General features: G+C 45.6%; 1 protein-coding gene across 1 annotated transcript in view; it reads left to right on the top strand.

Moving 5' to 3' along the window:
- The window catches only part of thsd7aa (thrombospondin, type I, domain containing 7Aa), a 151227-nt gene that overhangs the window by 69584 nt on the left and 58662 nt on the right, over positions 1–22981 (top strand). Inside the window, exons 4-6 of the mRNA XM_021572358.3 lie at positions 5349–5527; positions 14188–14343; positions 18244–18447. Of these exons, the coding sequence (XP_021428033.3) occupies positions 5349–5527; positions 14188–14343; positions 18244–18447 (539 nt within the window). The remainder of the gene's footprint in view (positions 1–5348; positions 5528–14187; positions 14344–18243; positions 18448–22981) is intronic.

Here is a 22981-nt window from a genome sequence, read left to right as displayed (position 1 = left end):
AATGAATTTCCTTATGAGATGATAACTAAATTGTCCAATCCAAAAATTATGCCAACTCACATTGGTACTCTGAAAACCATTGGAACACCTCAAAATGTCAGCCAATCAAGGATTGCAGATGATCAATTGAACTGCACTTCTACTCTGCAGGCTGGCTGACAGCTACAGTTACTCTCTCTCTAAAGTGCACTATGGGTAAGCTGCCTGTCTGCGCCCCTAAATAGCTTTGCTGTCTAAAAACAATAAACACTTGCGGATAATGCATGGGATACTTATCCAGACAGGGCTGGTGTGTCTCTAACACTAAATGTGTATGTGCATACACTAAATGGTTTGAGTCTGTGTTAAGTGATTAAGGTCATGTGGCTGGGAACGTTGGCTTGTTGCTGTGACGACTGTAGCTAAACCATCCAACATAACAGCAGTAGTGGTACTAAGAGCACTGGGGATGTAACACTAGGGGGAGGAGCCACAATAACAACCCCACTACTATTGGGCTGTGGCTTGTTTGGTATCTGCTGGCTTATTATTCACAGCCTGAGTGGGAACAAACCATAGACCTGAGTGGGTACAAGCTACAGCCAGAAGGGGGAGAAGGGAGGGGGGTAGGCTCATTGTGTGGGGTGATGATGTTAGTGCTGATGAGAGGGGAGAGGGTGGGGGTGACAGTGTGAGGGGAATGTGGAAAGAGCCGGAGAGATGGGGAGACGATTGAGTGGTGTGTTAGGTGATGGTGAGGTGGGCATAATGGTGAAGTGGGCATGTAGGGAGAAATAGGAGCGACACAGAGGTGGGAGAGATGGGGGGGAGGAGGTAAGAGATGGGTTTGGCTCAGTGTTTGGGGCGACGGTGCCATGCAAGAGAGGGGCATATGAGGAGAGATGGAGAGGAAACAAACAGAACAAGCATTTGGCTCTTTGCTAGTGATGGAAGAAATTATGAATGGAGTGTGTCTAGGAAAGAGACAGTCGGTCGGTGCTACGTCTAATCTGATCCCCACGCATGCACGCATGCACACACGCACGCATGCACGGACACATACACACACACGCACGCACACACACACGCACGCACGCACGGACACACACACATGCACACGCACGCACGCACACACGCACGCATGCACGGACGCATGCACGCACGCACGCACACACGCACGCACGGACACACACACATGCACACACTCACGCACGGACGCACGCACGCACGGACCCACACACACACACACACACACACACAGATGGACATGTTGACACACCATCACTTTCACACCCGCTATGCAGTCATGTGCTGTGATGGCATGCATGTGTGTCCCCTTAAATTACTTCCTCCACCTGAACCTGTACAACGCCATGTGGAACTATACTCCCCTGGTGTGGGGAGAAAGGAATTTCCTCAATCGGCTTTTTACACCTCTAGTCTGCTTGAGTGTTTTGGCCTTCAGTTGCTAGTAAGCTCGTTCTTCGTGACAATAATTATTACATTGGGTTGAAAACTAAATTGTTACAGTGAGTTTACATGAGGACATCAGTCAGTCCATATTTTTTGTAAAAGTGTGTACAGTAAGGTTAATATGCGGATCAGAACATAACCAATGTATTTACATCTTGTGAGCTTGATCCCTGGGCCACTACCATGGGGTATTTTGTATAGGTTATGTGAAAATGTTTTGCCTTTCATTGCCACTGATGACGATGAAAGGAATAAATCAATGTCGACGGACCAATGCTACGTTTCCACCATTTGAAGAAGACCAGGATGAGAGAGAGATGAAGACGTGTGAACCTTCTGGCAGGAGGCCCTGTTCATTCAGTCTTATTGATGGATTCCTCCTTTAGAGTGTCCCCATCTCTGTCAGTCCTAGACCACCAGACCTAGCTATGGACCGCAACTCCTAGGTGCCTCGTTGTCCCACAACCACACCATGGCAATGGCCAGGGACTAGTAAGAGACACTCCACTCATGAATATAGAGCCCTTTCATTGGTGGTGACCTCAAATCAATTCCGTTATTGCCACGGAGAACGAGGCAAGGCGGACATTTTGGGACCCTGGGGATGATTTGAACTGAAAAACATTACGTAACATTCTCACCAAAGAATTTTAAGGAACCCTTCAAGTTCTTTTGAAGCAGATCCTAGAGATTTCAATCAAATGCTGAGTGCAAATCTGTCTTAATGGATTGCTTTTTACATTCATGAGAGCGCCAGCTGTTCCGGTAGACTGCGTGATCACGCTCTCTGCAGCCAATGTGAGTAAGACCTTTAAACAGGTCAACATTCACAAGGCCGCAGAGCCAGACGGATTACCAGGACGTGTACTGCGAGCAAGCGCTGACCAACTGGCAAGTGTCTTCACTGACATTTTCAAACACTCCCTGTCCGAGTCTGTATCACCGACATGTTTTAAGCAGACCAACATAGTCCCTGTGCCCAAGAATACTAAGGTAACCTGCCTAAATGACAACCTACAGTACTCACGTCTGTAGCCATGAAGAGCTTTGAAAGGCTGGTCATGTCTCACATTATACCATTATCCCAGAAACCCTAGACCCATTCCAATTTGCATACTGCCCTAACAGATCCACAGATGATGCAATCTCTATTGCACTCCACACTGCCCTTTCCCACCTGGACAAATGGAACACCTATGTGACAATGCTGTTCATTGACTACAGCTCAGCGTTCAACACCACAGTGCTTTCATAGCTCATTTCTAAGCTAAGGACCCTGGGACTAAACACCTCCCTATGCAACTGGATCCTGGACTTCCTGACAGGCAGCCCCAGGTGGTAAGGGTAGGTAACAACACATCTGCCACGCTGATCCTCAATACAGTCCCCTCCTGTACTCCCTGTTCACTCATGTCTGCATGGCCAGGCACGACTCCAACACCATCATTAAGTTTGCCGATGACACAACAGTGGTAGGCCTGATCACCGACAACGATGAGACAGCCAATAGGGATGAGGTCAGAGGCCTGGTTCCAGGACAACAACCTCTCCCTCCTCTCCTTCAAAGTGATCAAGACAAAGGATATGATTATGGACTAGAGGAAAAAGAGGACCGAGCACGCTCCCATTCTCATCAACGGGGCTGTAGTGGAGCAGGTTGAGAGCTTCAAGTTCCTTGGTGTCCACATCACCAACAAACTAACATGGTCCAAGCACAACAAGTCAGTCGCACGACAAAACCTATTCCCCCTCAGGAGAATGAAAAGATTTGGCATGGGTCAACAGATCCTCAAAAGTTTCTACAGCTGCACCATCGAGAGCATCCTGACAGGTAGCATCCCTGCCTGGTTTGACAACTGCTCAGCCTCCGACCTCAAGGCTCTACAGAGGGTGAGTGCAAACTGCCCAGTACATCACTGGGGCCAAGCTTCCAGCCATCCAGGACCTCTATACCAGGCAGTGTCAGAGGAAGGCCCTAAGAATTGCCAAAGACTCCAGCCACCCTAGTCATAGACTGTTCTCTCTGCTACCGCACGGCAAGTGGTATCGGAGCGCCAAGTCTAGGTCCAATAGGCTTCTAAATAGCTTCTACCCCAAAGACATGACTCCTGAACATCAAATCAAATGGCCACCCAGACTATTTTCATTGCTCCCCCCTCCCTCTTTTACATCGCTGCTACTCTCTGTTGTTATCATCTATGCATAGTCACTTTAATAACCCTACCTACATGTACATATTACCTCAACTAACCGGTGCCCACTCACATAGACTCTGTACCGGTACCCCCCTGTGTATAGTCACGCTATTACTATTTTACTGCATCTCTTCTGCTTACTTGTTACTTTTATTTCTTATTCTTATTCATCTTTTTTTAATAAACTGCATTGTTGGTTAGGGGCTGGTAAGTAAGCATGTCACTGTAAGGTCTACACATGTTGTATTCGGCGCATGTGACTAATAACATTTGATTTGAATTGATTGGATTTGGTATATGATCTGTTCCAGTTTAATGCAGCCCTTCCACTGAGGTCCATTGAGGGACATTTGGATCATGATGTTCTCTTTGTGGCCATTGAAGATTAATTGTGGACTGTGAGGTACACTGTGAATATACTCTCACCGGCCAATTTAACAGGTTCACCCATCTACCGTAGTACCGTGTCAGACCCCCCCCCCCCCCCCCCCCCAGAACACCCTGAGTTTTTTGGGGAATTCTACATGGTGTCAAAACAGTCTACAGTGATGTTGGTTCATGCTGACGTGAAGGCATCACACAGTTGTTACAGATTGTACAGTACAGATTGTATAGCCCGTTCTGTGTAGTGGGTTGAGGTCTCGGGACTGTGCAGGCCATTGACTGTCATGTTCCAGAAAAGAATGTTCCTGCTCCTCAATTGTTCAGTTCTGCTGGGTTGTGGAGTCCATGAACCGACGGACTGAGGCTGTTCTGAAGGCAAAAGGGGGTGCAACTCAATATTCGGAAGGTGTTCTTATTGTTTTGTACACCTGGTTCAGGGATTTTTGCTCACCGTTCTTGTGATCATTTTGACCCCACGGGGTGAGATCTTGCGTGGAGCCCCAGATCGAGGGAGATTATCAGTGGTCTTGTATGTCTTCAATTTCCAAATAATTGCTCCCACAGTTGATTTCTTCAAACCAAGCTGCTTACCTATTGCAGATTCAGTCTTCCCAGCCTGGTGCAGGTCTACAATTTTGTTTCTGGTGTCCTTTGACAGCTCTTTGGTCTTGGCCATAGTGGAGTTTGGAGTGTGACTGTTTGAGGTTGTTGACAGGTGTCTTTTATACTGATAACAAATTCAAACGGGTGCCATTAATACAGGTAACGAGTGGAGGACAGAGGAGCCTCTTAAAGAAGAAGTTACAGGTCTGTGAGAGCCAGAAATCTTGCTTGTTTGTAGGTGACCAAATACTTATTTTCCACCATAATTTGCAAATAAATTCATAAAAAATCCTACAATGTGATTTTCTGGATTTTTTTCTTCTCATTTTGTCTGTCATTGTTGAAGTGTACCTATGATGAAAATTACAGGCCTCTCTCATATTTCTAAGTGGGAGAACTTGCACAATTGGTGGCTGACTAAATACTTTTTTGCTCGCCACTCATACTCACTGACCTCTGTCCATCATCTTCCTTATAAGGAACAGAATGGGAATGGCTGCATCAGAAATGGCACCCCAATTCCTGTAGTTGCACTGCTTTTGGCCAGAACCACATAGGAAAGTAGTGCACTAGGGAATAGGATGGCATTTTGGGTGGCAAACTATGACTTAATTTTGTCATAATTGATGATTTAATTCATGTACATATTATTTTCAATCTATGTTATTAAAAATTGTTTGAATCAAATCAATCTCCCTTCGTTCTCCCCTGCAGGTACAACTGGAAGACAACAGAATGGACTGAGTGCAGGGTGGACATGTTGCTAAGCCAACAGGACCGTCGTCGTGGTAACCTAACGGGGCTGTGTGGAGGCGGAGTCCAGAACCGTGAGGTGTACTGTGTCCAGGCAACCAGCGTCGACCCCGCTTCCAGCGCTCTCAAGAGCAAAGAAGGTAACCTGACCAGCATGCAACTGTCCTTTATCCCCAATGTGTAATCTTATCATTTTGATAACTCATCGTTCGTCTATAAAAAGCCCATACCCACTGTGTATCTTTAGTTCCCTCTCATATTGCTGCCTTGTCCCATTGTACACATCTCTTCCACTTTGTGCACTGGAGACTGAGCACTTTTGCTAAGAATGTGAAATGAGAATATGAACTGTGCTAACGTGCCGTTACGCAATAGTCAAAATGCATGCACTAACGGTGCAGAGAATAGGGATGGAGTTGAGGAATGTGTTCCCACATTTGGAGGTCTTTGGAGACGGTAGAAGCAAAAATAGTGCATACCCTGTGAAAAAAATTCTCAAAAGAAATTGTACCCTGTGTGAGAACAGTTCCTTACACAAGTGGTAGCAATCCCAAATGGCACCCTATTCCCTATTTAGTGCACTACTTTTGACCAAGACCTATAGTGTTAAAGTCAAAAGTAGTGCACTATATAGGGAATATGGTGCCATTTGGTACACAGCCAGAATTCCGCTAACAAATGTAAACGTGACAGGACAGCATATCCACAAAGTCAGCAGCAGCAGTATTAACTCGCTCCATCCCCTGATAATGCAGTGTCTGTGTTCCCAGATAATGTATTAAAATTGTCCCCACTCCCTTGGTAAAGTTACACACACACGCGCCCACACACACACACCAGGCGGTAATTTATAAAAAAAATTCCCATGACTGCGTGGCCACGCACGACTCCAACTGAATCATCAAGTTTGCTGATGACACAACAGTGGTAGGCCTGATTACCAATAACGATGAGACAGCCTACAGGGAGGAGGTGAGGGCCCTGACGGAGTGGTGTCAGGAAAATAACCCCTCCCTCAACGTCAACAAAACCACAGAGCTGATCGTGGACTTCAGGAGACAGCAGAGAGAGCATGCCCCCATCCACATCAACAGGGCCGCAGTGGGGAGCGTCAAAAGCTTCAAGTTCCTCGACGTGCACATCACTGATGATCTGAAATGGTCCCATCACACCGACACCATGGTGAAGAGGTCACAACAGCGCCTCAGGCGGCTGAAGAAATATGTCTTGGCCCCTAAGATCTTCACAAATTTCTACAGAAGCACCATTAAGAGCATTCTGTCAGGCTGCATCAATGCCTGGTATGGCAACTGCACCATCCTCCATCAACTGTACAAAACATTTTTCCATAACATAGACTGACCAGGTAAATCCAGGTGAAAGCTATTATTTCTTATTGATGTCACTTGTTAAATCCACTTTAATCAGTGTAGATGCAGGGGAGGAGATAGGTTAAAGAAGGATGGATTGTGTATGTATGCCTTTCAGAGGGTGAATGGGCAAGGGAAAGAGTTACGTGTCTTTGAACGGGGTATTGTAGTAGGTGCCAGGAGCACTGGTTTGAGTGTCTTTGAACGGGGTATTGTAGTAGGTGCCAGGAGCACTGGTTTGAGTGTCTTTGAACGGGGTATTGTAGTAGGTGCCAGGAGCACTGGTTTGTGTGTCTTTGAACGGGGTATTGTAGTAGGTGTCAGGAGCACTGGTTTGAGTGTCTTTGAACGGGGTATTGTAGTAGGTGCCAGGAGCACTGGTTTGAGTGTCTTTGAACGGGGTATGGTAGTAGGTGCCAGGAGCACTGGTTTGAGTGTCTTTGAACGGGGTATGGTAGTAGGTGCCAGGAGCACTGGTTTGAGTGTCTTTGAACGGGGTATGGTAGTAGGTGCCAGGAGCACTGGTTTGAGTGTCTTTGAACGGGGTATGGTAGTAGGTGCCAGGAGCACTGGTTTGAGTGTCTTTGAACGGGGTATGGTAGTAGGTGCCAGGAGCACTGGTTTGAGTGTCTTTGAACGGGGTATTGTAGTAGGTGTCAGGAGCACTGGTTTGAGTGTCTTTGAACGGGGTATGGTAGTAGGTGCCAGGAGCACTGGTTTGAGTGTCTTTGAACGGGGTATTGTAGTAGGTGCCAGGAGCACTGGTTTGTGTGTCTTTGAACGGGGTATTGTAGTAGGTGCCAGGCGCACTGGTTTGAGTGTCTTTGAACGGGGTATTGTAGTAGGTGCCAGGAGCACTGGTTTGAGTGTCTTTGAAAGGGGTATTGTAGTAGGTGCCAGGAGCACTGGTTTGTGTGTCTTTGAACGGGGTATTGTAGTAGGTGTCAGGAGCACTGGTTTGAGTGTCTTTGAACGGGGTATTGTAGTAGGTGCCAGGACCACTGGTTTGTGTGTCTTTGAACGGGGTATTGTAGTAGGTGCCAGGAGCACTGGTTTGAGTGTCTTTGAACGGGGTATGGTAGTAGGTGCCAGGAGCACTGGTTTGAGTGTCTTTGAACGGGGTATTGTAGTAGGTGCCAGGAGCACTGGTTTGAGTGTCTTTGAACGGGGTATGGTAGTAGGTGTCAGGCGCACTGGTTTGAGTGTCAAGAACTGCAACACTGCTGGGTTTTTCACGCTCAACAGTTTCCAATGTGTATCAAGAATGGTCCACCACACAAAGGACATCCAGCCAACTTGACACATCTGTGGGAAGCATTGGAGTCAACATAGACCAGCATCCCTGTGGAATGCTTTCGACACCTTGTAGAGTCCATGCTCTGATGGATTGAGGCTGTTCTGAGGGCAAAAGGGGGGAGGGGGTGCAACTCAATATTAGGAATGTTTTATACACTCAGTATATATAGTCATTAAACACTGGACACTTCCTGTTTCTTTTATACTTTTTCCTATGTGTATTCATATACTCTATTCTTCACGTAGCTCATTCTAATGTGTCTACTACTGTACTTTGCATTTTTTGTTACGCTGTTTATACACACCACGTATTGATATACTGCATTCTTGACATAGTTTACTGTAATATATCTACACACACTGTACATATCATTCCTAGTATATCCTTTTGGTGTACATACACATAGATTGCATTAGGATTACTGATAATGTTATTTGGGTTTTTACTTGGATTCATTATGACATTTTTCCATTTTTAGTTTTTAGTTTTTTGCTTATTTGTGTACTTTCTTGACATTTACTGCACTGTTAGGATCTAGTACCACAAGCATTTCGCTGCACCCACTATAAAATCTGCTAAACATTGAATGCCACCAATAAACTTTGCAAAAATGTTGCACGAGGTGGAAATACATGGTTTGATTGTTTTGTCACAGTTTGTCAACATGCTGTAGATCTCCATAGAGATCTACAGCGAAACTGTCAGCGAAATTTAGCTGGGGAGGTTTGAGCACTGAGTTCTTACTCGACTTGTGCTCACACCCAAAATCATCTAATCTTTTCCGTCTCTGCACACACACACACGCTCTAGCACCCATGTGTGAAGTGGAACGAGATATAAGGGTGTCTTTACTCCATATATCTTCTGGAGCCGGGCTGAATATGTAAATATGAGTGGGTGGGAAGGGAAAGATCAAGGGAGGGAGGGAGAGGAAGGAAACGAGGCAGGGAGGAGAACAATGCAAGGAGCGAGGAGAGAGAAGGGAGAGAGAGATGGAATATGAGTGTGGGTATAGTCGGTAGCACTAGTTAGTTAGCGTTTATGGAAGTGAAGGTAGCTGGTAGCGAGTCCATGTTTATCCAGCGCTGCCACACTGACTCCCAGACAGTCCACCTGGTCAGGGGGCTCAACTGGCCACCGCTCAAAGATATTATTAAAATTATTTCAGCTGGTCTCAGACTGCCAGACAGAGGAGGCACTTTGCTGTCGTGTATTCAGACATCTAAAGAAACATTTTTAACCGCAACTTTAGCAATTTTTCAAATCATGTGAGCATCCTATATTTGGAAGTGACAGGGTTTGCTAGGTGACACAAGTGATGGTGACAGTTGCAGAGAGGGAGTGGGAGAAGGACAGAAAGAGAGGGGGAGTTGGAGTTAGGAAAGCACAGAAAGCCCACCTGCCGTTACAAATACTTTCTTTCAACCTTTCCTGTCTGCTCTATGGCACAATTACAACTCCCCTGTTCACTTCTGGTATTCACTTCCTCATTATCCAGTCTCCTCGCCTGGTCGCCTTCTCAATCATCTCCCCTGTCTTCAAAACCAAACATTACACACTTATATCAAATACACAGTTCTGGGTTATTTTAGGGATCTACACAGATTTTCTCTCATCTCGGGCAATTTACTGCTGAATCTATAAAGCATTATTCACAAATCTCCATCTCACTGGCAGTAATTGCGGGTTTCCTTGCGGACACCGACGTCTGGATAGAGAGCTAAAACTTCAGTCTGATTTAAGCTGATGTAATCTTGTTTTTTTGCTTTCAACGATTGTCTTATTCCCTATGTAAAGTGACTGAGGCTGGATAGTTTTTTACGCATGTGCGTGTGTTAATTAATTTAGGCTTGTCACTTTCCTGTATGTGTTTGCATTCTCAGTCCCATTTACATAGGAAATAAGATTTATTTGGACACCAAACTCACTGTTTCAATCATTCTGGGGATTACAGCTGGCTTCAACAAACCTATGTTATGATTGACAAAATGTTGCTTAAATGAAGTGTGCAAAAGAAGCATTTAAAAAAAAATCAAAACCCACGCATGCACACTCACACACACACATGCACACGAATACACAAACACACACACACACACACTAATATTTCTGCCAATGCAATAATATCACAGCTTATGTTTGACTAATCAGGACTCAGGTTTATTAAACTATTCCATGGGGGGTCAGATATGGACAACAGGGAAAAGCAGCTGTCTCAATATCTGTCTACTACCAGTTACTGGAGACAGAAAGAGAGGGGGAGGAATGGAGAGCAAGAGGAAGGGAGGGTGCAGGGAGGCACTGAATCTGATGTTACTGTAGTTATTGGCTTTGATGGTCATCAGTTCTAACCAGCTCTGTTCTGTTTGGCTCAAATCAATATGGATCTTTATTAGAGGGCCCATAGAGACATTCTGTAGCTAGCAGTAGAACGGCTGGTTGTGTGATGTCATCCGGAAGTACAGTTGTTGATGCTGATGACAAGGGGTGACAGAGAAAGGAGGGGAGAGGGGTGAGCCGCAGGTGTCTGTCTGGGCTTGGAGGTCCTATTTTGGCCCCAGGAACCCCTGTGTGGTGTGTGTGTGTGTGTGTGTGTGTGTGTGTGTGTGTGTGTGTGTGTGTGTGTGTGTGTGTGTGTGTATGTGTGTGTGTGTGTGTGTGTGAGGGTAGAGTCTAGACGTGACCATCTGGCAGGAGAGAGAGCGAGAGACCCATGTGGCACCTCAACCAAGGTCATCCAGCACGGAGAAGTTCATTAATTAGCCTTTGCTATTATGGTTACATGTGTGTCTGGTGTTAACAATACTGACTGGAAACAATAATGATGCAACATGTTTACTTGTCACGCAACATCATTTGTACATGTGTGAAATAGGACAAATACAAGCACTCACAAATTATTATTATTACGCCATTGGCGTAGGTAAGTCTTCTACAGTGGCGTAGGTAAACCTTTTACAGTGGCGTAGGTAAGTCTTCTAAAGTGGCGTAGGTAAGTCTTCTACAGTGGCGTAGAGAAGTCTTCTACAGTGGCGTAGAGAAGTCTTCTACAGTGGCATAGGTAAGTCTTCTACAGTGGCGTAGGTAAGTCTTCTAAAGTGGCGTAGGTAAGCCTTCTACAGTGGCGTAGGTAAGTCTTCTAAAGTGTCGTAGGTAAGCCTTCTATAGTGGCGTAGGTAAGTCTTCTAAAGTGGCGTAGGTAAGCCTTCTAAAGTGGTGTAGGTAAGCCTTCTAAAGTGGCGTAGGTAAGCCTTCTAAAGTGGTGTAGGTAAGCCTTCTAAAGTGGTGTAGGTAAGCCTTCTAAAGTGGCGTAGGTAAGCCTTCTAAAGTGGCGTAGTTAAGCCATCTAAAGTGGCGTAGGTAAGCCTTTTAAAGTGGCGTAGGTAAGCCTTCTAAAGTGGCGTAGGTAAGCCTTCTAAAGTGACGTAGGTAAGCCTTCTACAGTGGCGTAGGTAAGCCGTCTAAAGTGGCGTAGGTAAGCCTTCTAAAGTGGCGTAGGTAAGTATTCTAAAGTGGCATAGGTAAGTCTTCTAAAGTGGCATAGGTAAGTCTTCTAAAGTGGCGTAGGTAAGCCTTCTAAAGTGGCGTAGGTAAGTCTTCTAAAGTGGCGTAGGTAAGCCTTCTCTAGTGGCGTAGGTAAGTCTTATAAAGTGGCGTAGGTAAGTCTTCTAAAGTGGCATAGGTAAGCCTTCTAAAGTGGCGTAGGTAAGTCTTCTACAGTGGCATAGGTAAGTATTCTACAGTGGCGTAGGTAAGTCTTCTACAGTGGCACAGGTAAGTCTTCTAAAGTGGCGTAGGTAAGTCTTCTACAGTGGCGTAGGTAAGTCTTCTACAGTGGCGTAGGTAAGTCTTCTACAGTGGCATAGGTAAGTCTTCTACAGTGGCGTAGGTAAGTCTTCTACAGTGGCGCAGGTAAGTCTTCTAAAGTGGCGTAGGTAAGTCTTCTACAGTGGCGTAGGTAAGTATTCTACAGTGGCGTAGGTAAGTATTCTACAGTGGCGTAGGTAAGTCTTCTAAAGTGGCGTAGGTAAGTCTTCTAAAGTGGCGTAGGTAAGTCTTCTAAAGTGGCGTAGGTAAGTCTTCTACAGTGGCATAGGTAAGTCTTCTACAGTGGCATAGGTAAGCCTTCTAAAGTGGCGTAGGTAAGTATTCTAAAGTAGCGTAGGTAAGTCTTCTAAAGTGGCGTAGGTAAGTCTTCTAAAGTGGCGTAGGTAAGTCTTCTACAGTGGCATAGGTAAGTCTTCTACAGTGGCGTAGGTAAGTCTTCTACAGTGGCGCAGGTAAGTCTTCTAAAGTGGCGTAGGTAAGCCTTCTACAGTGGCGTAGGTAAGTATTCTACAGTGGTGTAGGTAAGCCTTCTAAAGTGGCGTAGGTAAGTTTTCTAAAGTGGCGTCGGTAAGTCTTCTAAAGTGGCGTAGGTAAGTCTTCTAAAGTGGCGTAGGTAAGTATTCTAAAGTGGCGTAGGTAAGTCTTCTACAGTGGCATAGGTAAGTCTTCTACAGTGGCATAGGTAAGCCTTCTAAAGTGGCGTAGGTAAGTCTTCTACAGTGGCGTAGGTAAGTCTTCTACAGTGGCGTAGGTAAGCCTCCTAAAGTGGCGTAGTTAAGTCTTCTACAGTGGCATAGGTAAGCCTTCTAAAGTGGCGTAGGTAAGTCTTCTACAGTGGCGTAGGTAAGTATTCTACAGTGGCGTAGGTAAGTCTTCTAAAGTGGTGTAGGTAAGTCTTCTACAGTGGCGTAGGTAAGTCTTCTACAGTGGCATAGGTAAGCCTTCTAAAGTGGCGTAGGTAAGTCTTCTAAAGTGGCGTAGGTAAGTCTTCTACAGTGGCATAGGTAAGCCTTCTAAAGTGGCGTAGGTAAGCCTTCTAAAGTGGCGTAGGTAAGCCTTCTAAAGTGGCGTAGGTAAGTCTTCTAAAGTGGCGTAGGTAAGTGTTCTACAGTGGCATAGGTAAGCCTTCTACAGTGGCATAGGTAAGCCTTCTAAAGTGGCGTAGGTAAGCCTTCTACAGTGGCATAGGTAAGCCTTCTAAAGTGGCATAGGTAAGCCTTCTAAAGTGGCGTAGGTAAGCCTTCTAAAGTGGCGTAGGTAAGTCTTCTAAAGTGGCGTAGGTAAGCCTTCTAAAGTGGCGTAGGTAAGTGTTCTACAGTGGCATAGGTAAGTCTTCTAAAGTGGCGTAGGTAAGCCTTCTAAAGTGGCGTAGGTAAGCATCCATTCAATACACTTTACAGCTTACGTATATGTTGCCTACTCCCCTTAATTGTACCTATTCAGCTAGCATTGCCAGAGGGATTTCATCATTACCAAAATAGATTAGTAAACTGCGGAGATTGAAAAAAAAAAAAAATCACTGTGACAGGCACACACGTACGCACACACACACACCCATTTTAACAGACAATATTAAATAGACACACCTTTGGCCAAGTGGACGCAATTTGCATGTGAATGAGTCAGACTCAGGCTTCAGTCACAGCATGGTGATGGAGCGTTGGGAATGATTCATCAGAGCAGCGACCTTGTAGAGGGTCACCTACAGCTCATTGCTTTATCCACCGTGTGTGTGTGTGTGTCATACATTGAGCAGCACTGGGCCAGCCCTGAACCTGATCTGGCTTTTGGGGATAGAGAGAGAAAAAAAGCCTTTGTTGTTTCAAACTAGACTGGATTTAGCAGGATGATGAACAAATGAAAGGCCATACTGTTCGCCAAATGTTTTCATGCATTTGAGATAGCGTGAGGCTTGGAATATTCATTACTATAAACTGCCCTGTGGGGTTTTAGTTGGTATGAGTTTTATTCCTGACTGGTGGAACGATTCAGGATTCATTTTCATCCATTAGCCTGAAGTTTTATCCCACTACCCAGATGGAGAGAGCCAGGAGAAAAGTAAAATAGTTTGATCCACAGTGACAGTAATAAAATATAGAACTCAGTCTGTAAAGTATATTAAATGTATGTGGATAGTCTTTAAAGGCATATCACTGTACTACCTAGATTTTCTAAAATCAGTGGGGGGAGTTTCATAATTTCATAAACAGTGACCTATGCCTGGGCTTGCTCCCAACATGACCCAGTAATGCCACAGCTCCTGCTCTGTTCTAACATGTCTCTGTGTATCTATCTGTGTTTTAAGCCTCCAGGCCCGTTGATGATGACCTGTGCCTCAGCCCGCCCCCCAACACCACCCAGCTGTGCCACATCCCCTGTCCTGTGGAGTGTGACCTGTCCTCCTGGAGTGCCTGGGGACCCTGCACCTTCGAGAACTGCCTGGACACAGCTGCCAAGAAAGGTGGGTGGAGCACAGCTCTAATGACAGTTATGACTAGGCTTTGATGCCCATTCGGTCACATAGACGGCCATCTTGAAATGATTGCATTGGAACACCACACACTGGGTTCAACATAGTAATAGCAATAGCTATACCTTTAGTAATGATGAATATGAACACATTTTTATTTTGATTACTCCTGACTGTGATACAGCACCCAAGATGATATATCCCTGGTGTTGAGCATCTTTTTCATCTAGACTCGAACCCGGTCGATCACATAGGTAGCCATCTTAAAAATGAAACAGGCATTGGTTACACTGTCAATAGCAGGTCTTACTTGTAATGTTGTCCGCAGTCTGTATCCATCCATCAGTCACTTCACCAGTAACAATAAACTGATAACATGATTGGAGAGCTTAAGTTATGTTCAGTCTGGTACGTGTATGCAACACTACTCTAGAATCCATCTTTATTTGTGTTGCATTCAGATAAATGTTGAGTTATAAAATGTATTGAGTCTCAATATTGATTTTCTTTATCCTCTTGGCAATCCTCTTGGCAAGCCGCTGGAACACGACATAAATTGTAGATATAGCATTGTTCAAAACGGTGGAATGTAGATTTAAAAAACACTGTAGGCGAGAAAGCAATCATTGTTGCATTTTTCAAAAAGGTCTGTTGCAGTTGTATTAGAAAAATATGTTTAAAAAAAGTTTGAAACCTCACAGCTTTTATATAGAGCACCCATGTACTGTATACACTATAAGCAATATGTTGATATTGACAGGAGGTAAAGAGAAGACAGAGAAAGACAGAGATGTGGAGAGGGGATGCTATAGGAAGGGTGCAGGTGTCTCTACTCCCTTTTTGTTAGACAGCGGGAAGGGGGTGACAGTTGGTGCTATTCCATCAGTAGGGGCTGAAATGCTGGCTGACTCACAAACACACACACACACACACACACACGCACACACACACACACACACACACACACATGCTGGCTGGCTGGCTCAGACCTTAATTATCTCTGGTACAGGAACAGAACAGCAGCAGCAGTCTCTGAGCCCCAGTCCCTCCATCACCTCCACCATGGTGACTAATGCATATTGACTCTATCCTAATGAAGCATCTCAAATGGAAGGGACACATAGAAATTGTCTCCCATGTGTCTTAATGATGGATTCACTCTTACCGCACGTCTCTCTCTCGCTCTATCGTTTCACTACACGCTCGTCTCGTGTCTCATGTCATACAGTACACACACAAACTTGACTGGAGCGCGTGTCTGTGTCCGTGCACACTTGCGTGTGTTTGTACACCCTGGCTCTCATTAGTCGAGAGAAGCAGACTCAGGCGATTTTCAGGCACTTTTTTATCCCTGAGACAACGAGCTCCATGCAGCATCAACATGCCCTGATCTCCCAGGATTCATTCAATCAACGTGTGTCACTCTTTCTGTTGGCTGTCCAAATGGACTGTCTGCACACACACTGTGATTGTATCTATCTACCAGTATTTGATGGATTTTAGTAACATACTGCACAGTTAATGGGAGATGTGTTTTCAAAAAAGTGGCTTGTGTCTTAGATACGTTTGTCTCAGCCATAGCCTTTGAGATGTTGTGACCAAATACTGTAATTATAGCCTACACTTTTTCCATCAGTATGTTTGTCTGTGCAAAGAGCCCTCAGGCTCTGACAAAGTGGAAAGGCCTCAGTCAATCTGTTCACCTTGCTGTCCTTTACTGTGGTTCGACCGACAGTAGTGATATTAGATCAAATCAAATCAAATGTATTTATATAGCCCTTCTTACATCAGCTGATATCTCAAAGTGCTGTACAGAAACCCAGCCTAAAACCCCAAACAGCAAGCAATGCAGGTGTAAAAGCACTGTGGCTAGGAAAAACTCCCTAGAAAGGCCAAAACCTAGGAAGAAACCTAGAGCGGAACCAGGCTATGAGGGGTGGCCAGTCCTCTTCTGGCTGTGCCGGGTGGAGATTATAACAGAACATGGCCAAGATGTTCAAATGTTCATAAATGACCAGCATGGTAAAATAATGATACCCCCGGACAGGGCCAAACAGGAAGGATATAACCCCACCTACTTTGCCAAAGCACAGCCCCCACACCACTAGAGTCTTCTTCAACCACCAACTTACCATCCTGAGACAAGGCCAAGTATAGCCCACAAAGGTCTCCGCCACAGCACAACCCAAGGGGGGGCGCCAACCCAGACAGGAAAATCACGTCAGTGACTCAACCCACTCAAGTGACGCACCACTCCTAGGGAAGGCATGAAAGAGCACCAGTAAGCCAATGACTCAGCCCCTGTAATAGGGTTAGAGGCAGAGAATCCCAGTGGAGAGAGGAACCGGCCAGGCAGAGACAGCAAGGGCGGTTCGTTGCTCCAGAGCCTTTCCGTTGACCTTCCCACTCCTGGGCCAGACTACACTCAATCATATGACCCACTGAAGAGATGAGATAAAAAACCTGGCTGGATCCCTATCCTAGCCATTCCCCCCTCTCTAACACCCCTACCACCCTTCACCTTTCCTAAACTCTCCACCTTCTTTTCCCACTTTCCCCCACCTGTCCCTGTTAAACTCTCCACCTCAGCCCTGACACTTGACAACACACCTCCATCCTCCAGCCGACCCTCCTAATTAAGTAGAGGGTTCAGGAAGGAATAGGAAAGAATCAGAAATAATCAGAAGAAAGAGAGAGTCAGCCATCGTCCTGCTGGCTCCCCCATGCTCTTTTCTTATCAGGTTGGAGCAGCAGTGGAGATTAGGCCCTGAGGCTGGGGACAGGCTGACCTCAGGCTGGGCAGGCAGGGGTTAACATAATACAAACACACACACATGTAGGTGCAGGCACGCACACACACCACGCACACACACCACACACACACACACCACACACACACACACACACACACACACCTCCCGGGTCCCAGCCATCACCACTTCCATGTCCTTGATCAGAGACAAGGGAAAGCTCTCGGATTTGGAACAGCAAAAACGATTAATGTATTAATGGATTGCTGCATACATTAGTACATGAGTCACTTTGGGTAAAAGCCTGGCTTAATGAGGAGAGAATAATAATAGTCATTATGGGAAGCTGTTTCTCTAATGTCTGTCATTTTCTGGGGTTTAATGGTCTTGTCGTGTTAAATAAATAAACGCTATATTACGGTTATCATCAAAGCCAAGACACAATATGACTGTATCAGAGCAGAGGGCAGTTCATGTACCGAAGTTAGACATTAAGTTGTGACTCCATGAAAAACAAGTTTAGCTACCCTGAAAAGTGCTACCTTAGAGGGGGAGGTTGGTGATGAGGGAGGCCCTGAAAAGTGCTACCTTAGAGGGGGAGGTTGGTGATGAGGGAGGCCCTTAAAAGTGCTACCACAGAGGGGGAGGTTGGTGAGTAGGGATGAAAAGTGCTACCACAGAGGGGGTTGGTGATGAGGGATGCCTTGAAAAGTTCTACCACAAAGGGGGAGGTTGGTGATGAGGGAGGCACTGAAAAGTGCTACCACAAAGAGGGAGGTTGGTGATGGAGGCCCTGAATAGTGCTACCACAGAGGGGGAGGTTGGTGATGAGGGAGACCCTGAATAGTGCTACCACAAAGAGGGAGGTTGGTGATGAGGGAGGCCCTGAATAGTGCTACCACAGAGGGGGAGGTTGGTGATGGAGGCCCTGAATAGTGCTACCACAGAGGGGGAGGTTGGTGATGAGGGAGACCCTGAATAGTGCTACCACAAAGAGGGAGGTTGGTGATGAGGGAGGCCCTGAAAAGCGCTACTACAGAGGGGGAGTTTGGTGATGGTAGAAGCAAATAGTATAATTCTACAGCTATGGATGGTTCCATGGCAGCACCAGTGTACCTATATCCCTGTCTTTTCCTACCAGGGTTCAAACTGAGGAAGAGGAGAGTCATCAATGAGCCGACAGGAGGAACAGGAAGCTGCCCTCACCTGGTGGAGTCCATACCATGTGACGAACCCAGTTGCTATGATTGGTTGCTTGTGAAGCTGGAGGAGTGTATCCCAGACAACGAGAGAGAGTGCGGACCGGGCACCCAGATACCACAAGTGCAGTGTGTCAACAGTGATGGTAAAGGGAGGGAGGGAGGGAGGGAGGGAGGGAGGGAGGGAGGGAGGGAGGGAGGGAGGGAGGGAGGGAGGGAGGGTGGGAGGGAAAATTCCAAGTCTTTATTATACTGTATGTTAATTACCATGTTGATTTTCATGGTGTGCTGAGTTGTGTTACAATATGTTTTGGGTAAATCGGAGCTCAGAGACCCATATTGTTTTATTAGCTTTATTGCCTTGAACTGTGCCTGCAGGTGCTCAGCCGCAGCTGATTCCCTGTGTGTGTGTGTGTGTGTGTGTGTGTGTGTGTGTGTGTGTGTGTCTGTGTGTGTGTGTGTGTGTGTGTTATATTATACTGGGAACCAGGTCAAGGCAAGCAGAGACACGGTTCAAAATGTCATTCAAGGGTGTGTGTGTGTGTGTGTGTGTGTGTGTGTGTGTGTGTGTGTGTGTGTGTGTGTGTGTGTGTGTGTGTGTGTGTGTGTGTGTGTGTGTTGGCCTTGGACCGCAGCCCAACAGGGTAATTGCTGTTTCTGTAACGATCTTGTTCTGTGGATATTTATTTCTCTCTCCATTGTTTGTCTAGTCCTAAGATAGCACAGAGCTATGGAGGCTTGTGTGTATGTGCGTGTACTTGTGTGTGTGTGTGCCTGATATCCCATGGGGCCGAGTGGCCAGGCACGAGCCACTGCTGGTCGTAATTGTGCTGGCTGAGACACACGGAGAGCTGTGCTGGCACTGCCTGAGGAGGGACAAACACACACACACACACACACAGGGCCAGAGCTAGATATACAGCACTTGCTAGTTCATGTTCTCTCCAAAATAAACTTGAATACAGTGTCAGAATTCAGTTAGCATGTGAGAGTAAATGAAACAATACCCATAGTGCTTGTTGCTTTTGGCAAGCATGGTGATATTGGCTTATAGTACTGCAGTGGTCCACCATCTGAAGACTGAAGAGAACAGCTTGATCTATTGAACAGTCTAACAGTCTAATAGGGTACACGTTGAAATCATTGTCTCAAATCATTGTGCCAATCCAAGACACTAAAGTCATAGAGATGCAAAACTCCACAATCCCCTCGTCACACAGATTGCATTATTCTCAGAGTGTGTCTGGCACAGAGCAAACATTTGTTATGGCATGTGTAATAGGAAGCAGTGCACCTGGGAGGAGTGTAACTGATGCGTTTTTAATGTGGTTTGGGAGGTGAGAGTTTTAGTCAGGTTAGATCGAAGGGTCCTTGTGTTTTAGAGACAGAGTTTAATCTCAATAATTGAATTCACCCTAATTTAATTAAGTTCAGAATAATGGAGAAAATAACCATAGGTGACTTGAGAATTTAACAATAAAAATTATTAGGAGTATGAGTTTTATTACTTCTAATTCAATATATCTGACATAGTTAATCTTCTTTTAAGATGATCAAATAACCCAACAATAAATAGGAGACAAAAATGAGAGATGTCAATGGCCTGCCTTCACACTCCATTGTGTTGCCGGGGAAATGTGAAGAACTCACTTTTTATTAATGATTCAATTAGGGACTGTGCGTTGTAATTGTATTTTTCATCCTGGGAATTTTCTGTTCTCTTTCTTTCGACTAAGATTCACCGTATGAATATAGCAATTATCAGAAGATATGGGAACCATAGCACACTGCCAGCTAATGAGCACCCTAGGGAGGGAGTGTGTCTGTCTGTCTGTCTGTGTGTGCGTGTGTGTGTGTGTGTGTGCGTGCGTGTGTGCGTGTGTGCATGTGTGTGTGTGTGTGTGTGTGTGTGTGTGTGTGTGTGTGTGTGTGTGTGTGTGTTGATACTTCTCAACCAGTTCTCATAATATAACAATAATCAAGGTCCCATTCACATCAACTAGAGCCTCATGCTGCCTGCACTGTGCTGTTGCCGTGACGATGACGATGGTGAAAGCCATATTAACTACAAGTAAAATGGTCTCTTCTTTTCAGAGGAGGAGAATGTCTATATTGTATATTGAAAGATTTAGGTACAAGATAAAAACTCTTATGAGTGAGAAAGGGAGATAAGTTTTTACATAAAGTAAAATTGATGAGATGAAACACTAAAACTAGTCTATCTCAACCACCGTCTCTGCTCACAACTCCCTCTTTCTCTCTTCACCTCCTCATCCTTTCATCCCTCGCTATCTCTCTATTCTACTCACCACTCCCTATTCCCTACTTTTCATCCCTTCCTACCTCCTTATTCTCACCGCTTTCTATTTCCCTCCATCCCCGCTTTCATCCCTCCCTATAGACACGGTGTATTGTGTATATTGACCCATTTAGCTAGGTGGTGAGCAAGCCCAGCCCAGGTACACTTTCTGTCTACACCCTGATTGCTTCATTCAAGGTCACCTCCCCATCCCTTCTCCCCAGTTATAGAAACAATATGGCTGCTGGCTGCAGTGAGCTTGTTCTAACAGCAGCACCCTGTTGAATTAGACTTAGTTACGGGTAAATTAGATTACCTGGCGCTACTCCACACAGTCAGTTCACATTTACCCTGCCTGCATTTCACATTAGGGTGTTTGTGTGTGTGCGTGTGTGTGTGTGTGTGTGCCTTCCTGCGTGCGTGTGTGTGTGTGTGTGTGTGCCTGCGTGTGTGTGTGTTCCCCGCCCGGATGGAATGAGACAGGGTTGAATAGAGGATATGTCAAACGATGTCTGGTGCTTTTCCATTAAGACACAGTTCAGACCCAGCTAGAGGAGGAGGGGGAGGGGTTTATGATGTGAGGTGTGTACCTAGTTTAAAGGAGAATTGCTTCTTTGATCGGTTGGGTTGCTTGCAGAGCTGAGGACAGACAGCCGTAGCTGGTTGTTTCTCCTCTGTGGCTTTGCAGAATTGATTTCTAGACACATGCTGGACAGGGAAAGGGAGGATGAGGGGAGGAGGGGAATTTCTGAGAGGTGAAGGGTGGTTAGGATTTTAATGCTAGAATCCTTAGTTGCTCCATCCATTTTTGGACTGTGTATTCAATAATTATGCATACCCATTGATTCTTGAAGAACACAACTTATTCATTCCTCATGAATTTAGTTCAAGTGTCGTGCCCCATCAGAATCCAAAATATAAGCTTGATTTACCCCATTGTGTATAAACAACGTAAATGAAAAGCAAACTCTGCATATCCTCAAAACATTGTTCAAACTATAATTTTGATATCATGGACAGTCACTTCTTGCATCCATAACTGTGTCCCTGAGTGTGCTTACATTTCTCCAGGCCCATCCCTCAGCTTTTTCTCAAAACAGGGGCAGGGTGACTGCTTTCTTATTGTTTTAACTAAGGATTCTAGCTTTAAGGGTCCATGATTCAACACATTTGTGGTTCATTTTCATTGCAAATTACTTCTTGCAAGGCATGAATCTCTTCATTATTAAAGCCTTCCCGAGTAGAAATGTTTTCTTTTAACATGCATACCATCTTGAGTGTCAATAGACATGTTTCCTCTCTTGGAGTACTAAGGGTACTAACGATGTTTTCACACAAAGATGTCACAAAAAGACAGTCAGTCAGAAGCCATGAGAATAATCAGTCTCATACAAACACTTTAATGATTTCCTTTCCCAATCTATCGCATGAAGACACACACACACACATACACACACACACACACACACACACACACACACACACACACACACACACACACACACACACACACACACACAAACACACAGTCCCTCTTGACTGGAACCTATTGATCCTCTGTTGTCTGCTACTGATGAAAATGGATTTTTTCCCCCAAAGGGCTCCAGACATGTCATCAGACTGACTGCTCCTCTGGTTCCTCCCGTCACTATGGCATTTTTATCAGTGGTACAGATAGGGGGGAACCATGAAAGGGAGATGGGATGGCCTGGAATACAATGGAGTGTGAATAAGGGTTTCATTGATATGAAATGGCCCACTAAGATATGTGATAGGAAGGGATAGGATAGAGTGAAGATAAGGCTAGGGTTGGAAGTTGTGGAATAGGGGATGGGATGGGGTATAGAGATGGGATGGGATATAGAGATGGGATGGGGTATAGAGATGGGATGGGGTATAGAGATTGGATAGGGTATAGAGATGGGATGGGGTATAGAGATGGGATGGGGTATAGAGATGGGATGGGGTATAGAGATGAGATGTGGTATAGAGATGGGATGGGGTATAGAGATGGGATGGGGTATAGAGATGAGATGGGGTATAGAGATGGGATGGGGTATAGAGATGGGATGGGGTATAGAGATGGGATGGGGTATAGAGATGGGATGTGGTATAGAGATGGGATGGGGTATAGAGATGGGATGGGGTATAGAGATGGGATGGGGTATAGAGATGGGACGCGGTATAGAGATAGGATGGGGTATAGAGATGGGATGTGGGGGGGGGGGGGGGGGGTTGAAGTGAGGTTTGTGGTGACATCCTGGCCCTCCCCTCAAGAGTGATGGGATAAGTTGAGGTGGGGGTTGAAGAGATCCTTAATAGAGGGATGGGATGCAATAGGGTAGAGTGAGGAGAAGGGTGGGGTGTAGGGGTAGGGGTAG

This window comes from Oncorhynchus mykiss, chromosome 18 (assembly GCF_057628025.1).
Source record: "Oncorhynchus mykiss isolate SJ-2025 chromosome 18, ASM5762802v1, whole genome shotgun sequence".
Taxonomy (NCBI): domain Eukaryota; kingdom Metazoa; phylum Chordata; class Actinopteri; order Salmoniformes; family Salmonidae; genus Oncorhynchus; species Oncorhynchus mykiss.
Note: the sequence above shows the minus strand (reverse complement) of the source record. Positions and strands in the feature narration are given on the sequence as shown.